At 54.8% G+C, this 5,734-nt stretch overlaps 1 protein-coding gene across 1 annotated transcript; it reads left to right on the top strand.

Moving 5' to 3' along the window:
- The first annotated feature begins 2,398 nt into the window (after positions 1-2,398).
- LOC135578025 (SUN domain-containing protein 3-like) lies at positions 2,399-5,516 on the top strand. Its single transcript, XM_065048184.1, has 7 exons — positions 2,399-2,417; positions 2,533-2,738; positions 3,309-3,393; positions 3,783-3,898; positions 4,071-4,238; positions 4,753-4,845; positions 5,361-5,516. Exons 1-7 carry the CDS (start codon positions 2,399-2,401, stop codon positions 5,514-5,516), a joined length of 843 nt encoding a protein of 280 aa, XP_064904256.1.
- Positions 5,517-5,734: the final 218 nt, after the last annotated feature.

The raw sequence follows: 5,734 nt of genomic DNA, 5'->3' as shown, positions 1-5,734 counted from the left end.
GACTGACTGTAGGTGCTTTTCTTCCCTGTTTCAGTTCCAAACTACACATTTGGCACTGAAGAACATGAGACTTTGTGCTGTTTTTCGGACGTCAGTGGCTGCGGATCAGCTGAGAACATCACTGCCTTAGGTACCAGGGCAGGTGGTCTGTGATCAGGGCTGTGGACTTGAATGGCCGTGCTTTCATGAACATTTCCTGGTCTTGCCATTTCACAGCCCTTCCTTCTCCTGGAAATTTAATCCAGCATTTCTTATTCTGAGGTTCAGATGGGAGTTGGACTTACTGTTGAACGGCTGATATAATGTGCTCCCTGACGAGCACATCTTGCTTTTTTGTTGTTGTTTTCCAACACCGTCTGAACTTTGGTCAGCAAGAGGAAGAGTGGTGACAGAGCCTGTTATCTGAGAGTAACGTGTTCCTGTACCTTTCCCGTCCTTCTGTGGTGAAGGATTCCTTCCCTTGCAGAGAGGACTGCGAGACCCGCTCCTGCCAGGTTGGACTTTGCCTCCAAACGATGTGCAGCCTCTTCCATTGTGACATCAGCCACTGCCGTTGTGTCACAAAGCAGCATCAGCGCTGAGGTCGGCACAGCAGGGGATAAGACCAGGGGTCTCCCTGCGCCTCGGTCACTCTCGATCTTGAGGGAACCGAGATCGCAGAGTTTCTGGCTCACTGCTGAGTGAGTGAGATGCTTGTTACCTGCACCTCAGCAGGTACCAAGGGACACCCAGAGAAGGTTCAAGGTCTGAACGGGTATGTTTGAAAACTCCTCCTCCCCTTTCCCCAGGTGTGTTTCCACCTCGTCAGCTGGGGTGGGTGGAGGGTGGGCAGGAGAGGAACACGAGGGCAGCCTGAGAGCTGGGTCTGGAGCTGCTGGAAGGCAGCAGCCGCCTTCCAGTCTCTTCATGAATGTGAGGGCTGGGCCCAGAAGCCTTTGATCTCTGCAGAATGAGGGACAGGTCCATTTTGGATGGGACAGAGAGAGTCCCAGGGGTGGCCCAGACACAGCCTGCCGCAGTAATTGTGAGAGCTCAGCTCCGTCCTGTGTTGTGCTCTGCAGGGTGGGTTCTGTCCCTGAGCCTGCTTGGTTTTCCTCTCCACGGGGACCAGAAGGACACCAGCGTGTCCTCTGTTGGCCGTGGGTCTGAATTGTGTTCCTGACAGCGGAGGTTTCCTTGGGAAACCTGGTCACCTCCTCACCAGGGCTCTGCCTCAGGAAAGGGGCTCAAAGTCCTCAGAGGGGTGCAAGGAGTTCTCTAGGAGAACAAAAGGGATTGTTTATTCCTGATGAGTGTTGCTGTGAGCCTGTTGAGAGCCTCCTGGAAGAGGCAGGAGGAATTTCCCCCCTGCAGAGCGGTGTGTGCTGTGTCTTGGCAGATCAGGCTCAGGGCAGCAGGGCCCAGACACCGGAGTTTCTTTGGTGCTTCCTTGGTTGCCCGTTGCTTGCCAGCACGCATTGACATTCAGCCCTCCCTCCCTCTTTCCAGTCTGCATTTGTCTGCCGTTCTGCCAAGAGAAGGGCCAGAGATAACCCGGCTGCTAAAGAAACGCTGCAAGAGGGGAGACACACACCCCCCTGGCAGCTGTTGGACTGTAGGGGCACAGGCTGAACCTTCTCTTGAGAGGGTGGAGAACAGGAGCAGCACAAGTGTCCATCGGATGCTGGGCAGGAGAAACAGGCGTTTGTTATGTCCTTCCATTTCCAGAGAATCCCTGTCCAGCCCCACAGATGTGAAATGTGGACACAAGTCCTGTTGCAACTCCTGCTCTTAGTCCAGAGTCAACCTTGAGCCCTTTGTCCCTAAGGAAACAATCTTTGCCGTGACAAATCCCCCACTGGTGCAGCTGGTGACACCTCCAGCAGTGAGTGGAGCTGGTGCAGGACCAAGCCAATGCACACGGCAGGAACGCCAGGCTCAAGGGCTGAGTCCATGCTGCTGCTCTCCAGTCTGCTGCTGATCTGCACGGGAACCGCCAGCTTCACCAGCCTTTTCTTTATCTGCTCTGCAGGACGATGAAGGCACTGAAGGCATCGACCCTGGTGCTTCTCCTTGGTCTCTTCTCTTTCGGTGAGTCTCTGCAGATCTCCGACCTGAGGACGGTGCTTTAGAAGGTACTCGGGGCTCCATCCTGCCCTGTTCCGCTTCCCCCGCTGTGAGCAGCAGAGCTCAGCCAAGAGCAGAAAGTCCCCACAGAGCTGTGCCAGTCCCTGCTCCAGCGGGACGGGTGTGGGTGAGGAAGGGCTGAGTTGCCTTCCCCAGGAGGGCTGAGCCAGTTCTCTTCAGCCAGGGAGAGGCCGTGGCTGAGCTCTCCTGCCCCAGGGGCTGAGAATCTTCTGCAGGACAAGGAGCACAGTCCAGGGCAGGGAACGTCCATCTATTGCGGAGCCCGTACGCCATGACGGCCACTGTCAAAGGCAACAAGAGGAGAGACAACTATGGCACTTGGGAGAGACACAGAAAGGGGAGCGGGCAGCCTGAGGCATAGCCCAGCCTTAGACCAGGTTCTAAGCTCTTGTTTGTGTCTGACAGGTGCTTACCGTGTGGGACAACTCGGCACCTTAACCTGGAGCACTGCAAAAGAGTTAGGAGAGCTGAGCAAAACCCTGTCCCTGCCAGACCAGCTCCGAAACCTCCAGGAACAGCTTTATAATCTGCGCTGGAGCGCAAAGGATGTCACTGAGCGGGCTCTGCAGGAAGGGCTGAAGCAGGCAAAGCTCCCAGGCGTTACCGGACGGGTAAGGGCACAAGGCAGAAGGATCTGCTCAGGGGTTTTATCCTCCCTCTGGCACGTATCCTACTCCATTCCCTGTCACAGCCAACAGGCTGGTGCTGCTGGAACAAGTGCTGCCATGGCCACGCTTCCTTTTCCTGTTGCTCCACACTTCCTTATGGGGAACAGAGAGCGTGATGGGAATGCCAGCTGTCTGAGTCGGACCTTCCTCTGCGCCCAGATCTCGGGTCCTCCTCAAGGGAGGGCTGGAAAGAAAGAATGGTCTCAGAGGTCCAGAGTTAAGCCAGGCCTATCTCATGCCCAGAAGGCTTGTCTGTCTGTGCTGCCTGGTCTGGGGCCTCTGCACAGGAACAGCCCCGTCCCACAGCTCCAGCATTCAGAGCACTGGAGTGAGCAGCTCCCCCTTTCTGATCCCGACAATCAGAGCAGAGCAAACCTGGGAGGCTTCCAGGCAATGTGGGTGTTCCCTCCATCTGAAACGGGCCTTGTACCCGCTCACCTTGGCTGGCCTTGCAGGGGAGCTGCTTGCCCCGGTCCTTCTCCTTCCAACAGGCGCTCTCCTTTGTGTTCCCAGGCTGTTCACGAGATAATCAATCAAGCTTTGGAGAAGCTGGAAGAAATGCAGGTCCCGATGCCGGATTACGCCCTGAAATCAGCAGGTGCCGTGACATTGTACAAGCAAACGAGTTTCAAAGCACCTCCTGTCCAGACTGACAAGATGGGTATTGGAATATGCCCAGGGGTAGGAGAGAAGGGGCGAGAAGTCACGGGTCACCTCGTGCCCTAAAAGTGCCCCCAGTGACAGAGCCTGTAACGGGACAGACCCCATGGGAAGCACAGAAAGGCTGGTTCACATTCTTGCCTATTTCCACGGCCAAATGTGACAGTTTGATGACTCCCTGCTGTGTGTTCCAGAGGGGTCGTGCCAGCAAGACAGAGGGGAACCCACTGTAGGACATGGATGACAACTGAGAAGCCTTTTTCAAGTCAACAGTGCAATATTCCTCCTGACACTGCCTGATGATCATGCTCGTGTTTGAATTTCCAGGGGCAGCCATCATTCTTTCCAAGACTTCTCCATCCCTCCGGACTGCCAAAGCCAAGGTGTTCTTGTACTCGCTGCCGGTGATGGATTACATGAGGTCTCCTGAGCTGATTCTGGAGGTAGGAGCACCAAGAAGCAGTAACACAAAGGCTGGGAGAATGAACCACACATGCTACTCTGAGTGTCCTTCCCACCTGTCTTCGCTCCTTGAAGCTTCTTCTCCTGCCCCCTGTCCCGCATGGACCTGCTCTCCTCCTGTGTCTCCCTGCTGAGTGTTTCTTGTCCTTTCAGCCGGACAATCATCCTGGCAACTGCTGGCCCTTCCCAGGGAGTCAGGGACACGTCTTCATCAAGCTGTCCATGCCGGTCATTCCGAGAGCTGTCACCATGGCCCATGTCTCAGGGACGGCGTTCCATGGAGAAAGCATCTCCGGAGCTCCCAAGGACTTTGCTGTCTATGTAAGTGATTTCTCTAGAGTTGGGGGCTCAGGGTTCCGGAGCATTTCTGAGCAGGGAATGAAGTTGGGTCAAAGATTCTGGTGGCCTGAAGCTTCCTCCTGTCTCAGAACAAACAGGCTCCTTGGAGTTGCTTCCTTCCCATTGTATTCCTCTTTTATTCAATGTACCACTCAAAAAAAAAAATCTCCTGGGGCAAGATGCTACTCCAGGAGCCACAGGGAAAAGGAGCTGGACAGTGCGTGGTCCTAAACCTTCTTGTCTTCCAGTCCCAGTGGCATTTGTGATCCTCAGGTCACCTCCCTCTCACTGGGAGCATCTGCTCCTTTTCTGACAGGTAGCCTGGACTCGCTGAGTGGGCAAGTGTGACGTGCTGCCCACCTGCAGCTTCTCGTCTTGTCCTTGTGCTCATGGTCCTTGGACTCCGTAGCTGAAATAACCCCGTACTTCACCGGCTGAACTTCAGTCTCCCATGGTGCACCAGACGCTCTTGTTTTCTCCACCCATCTTTCTGTAGGGCTTCAAGGAAGAACACGAGGAGCAGGGAACGTTCCTGGGACAGTTCACTTTCCTGGCGGCGCTGAATCCCAGTCAGACCTTCCAGCTGAAGGTATGGGGACACAGAGGGAGGAGAACTGCAGGAGAGGAGGAGAAATGCGGCTGGATGGGGAGAGGCTTCCCTGCCAAAGGGTACAGGCAGCCCTGTCCTTGAGCCTGTGCCACGCTGCCTTTCTTCTGCTTTAACTTCCTGGTGGTGGATGGATGGACTGCTGCTCTTCTTTCTAGAGAAGGCAGCGAGACATGTTGGGGCTGCCCATTGGGATAAAAGCCATTTTTTGGAGCTCCCCATTGGGATAAAAGGCATTTTGGGGCTCCCCATTGGGATTAAAGGCAGTTTTAAGGTTCCTCATTGATCCCCATTGAGCCCCATTGACTCCCATTGACTCCAATTGACTCCCATTGACTCCCGTTTGTCCCCATTGGCTGCCATTGACTGCCATTGACCCCCACTGACTCCCACTGATCCCCACTGAATCGCATTGACCCCCATTGATCCTCATTGACTCCCATTGACCCCCATTGACTACCAGGGAAAAGACTACTGATTTCTTCTTGTCCTTGCAGAACGAGCTCCCTGGGGTCGTGAATTACATCAGGCTGCAAGTGCTGAGCAACTGGGGCCACCCGGACTACACCTGCCTGTATCGGTTCAGGGTGCACGGTGATCCGCCCAGAGATGGGGGAGACACAGCAGTTGCATCTGTCAATAAATTCCATTAATGTTCACCCAGTCGAGTTCCCGTCTGTTTTGCCTGCGATGCTGCCTGGTCCTCCCTGAGCTCACTGGAGCTCCCCGTCCTTCTCTCAACCACCAGCTTATGGGAGACTTCAGGAGCACACAGCAAGATTGTCCTTGTTAGGGGAAATGGAAAACTCAGCCACAAACCTGCAGAAAGCCTGACATGCACACACTTGCTGCGACACAGGAACATCAGCAA

Source organism: Columba livia, unplaced genomic scaffold, assembly GCF_036013475.1.
Source record: "Columba livia isolate bColLiv1 breed racing homer unplaced genomic scaffold, bColLiv1.pat.W.v2 Scaffold_215, whole genome shotgun sequence".
Lineage (NCBI taxonomy): Eukaryota > Metazoa > Chordata > Aves > Columbiformes > Columbidae > Columba > Columba livia.
The sequence above is the reverse complement of the archived record's forward strand: the minus strand, read 5'-3'. Positions and strand labels throughout refer to the sequence as shown.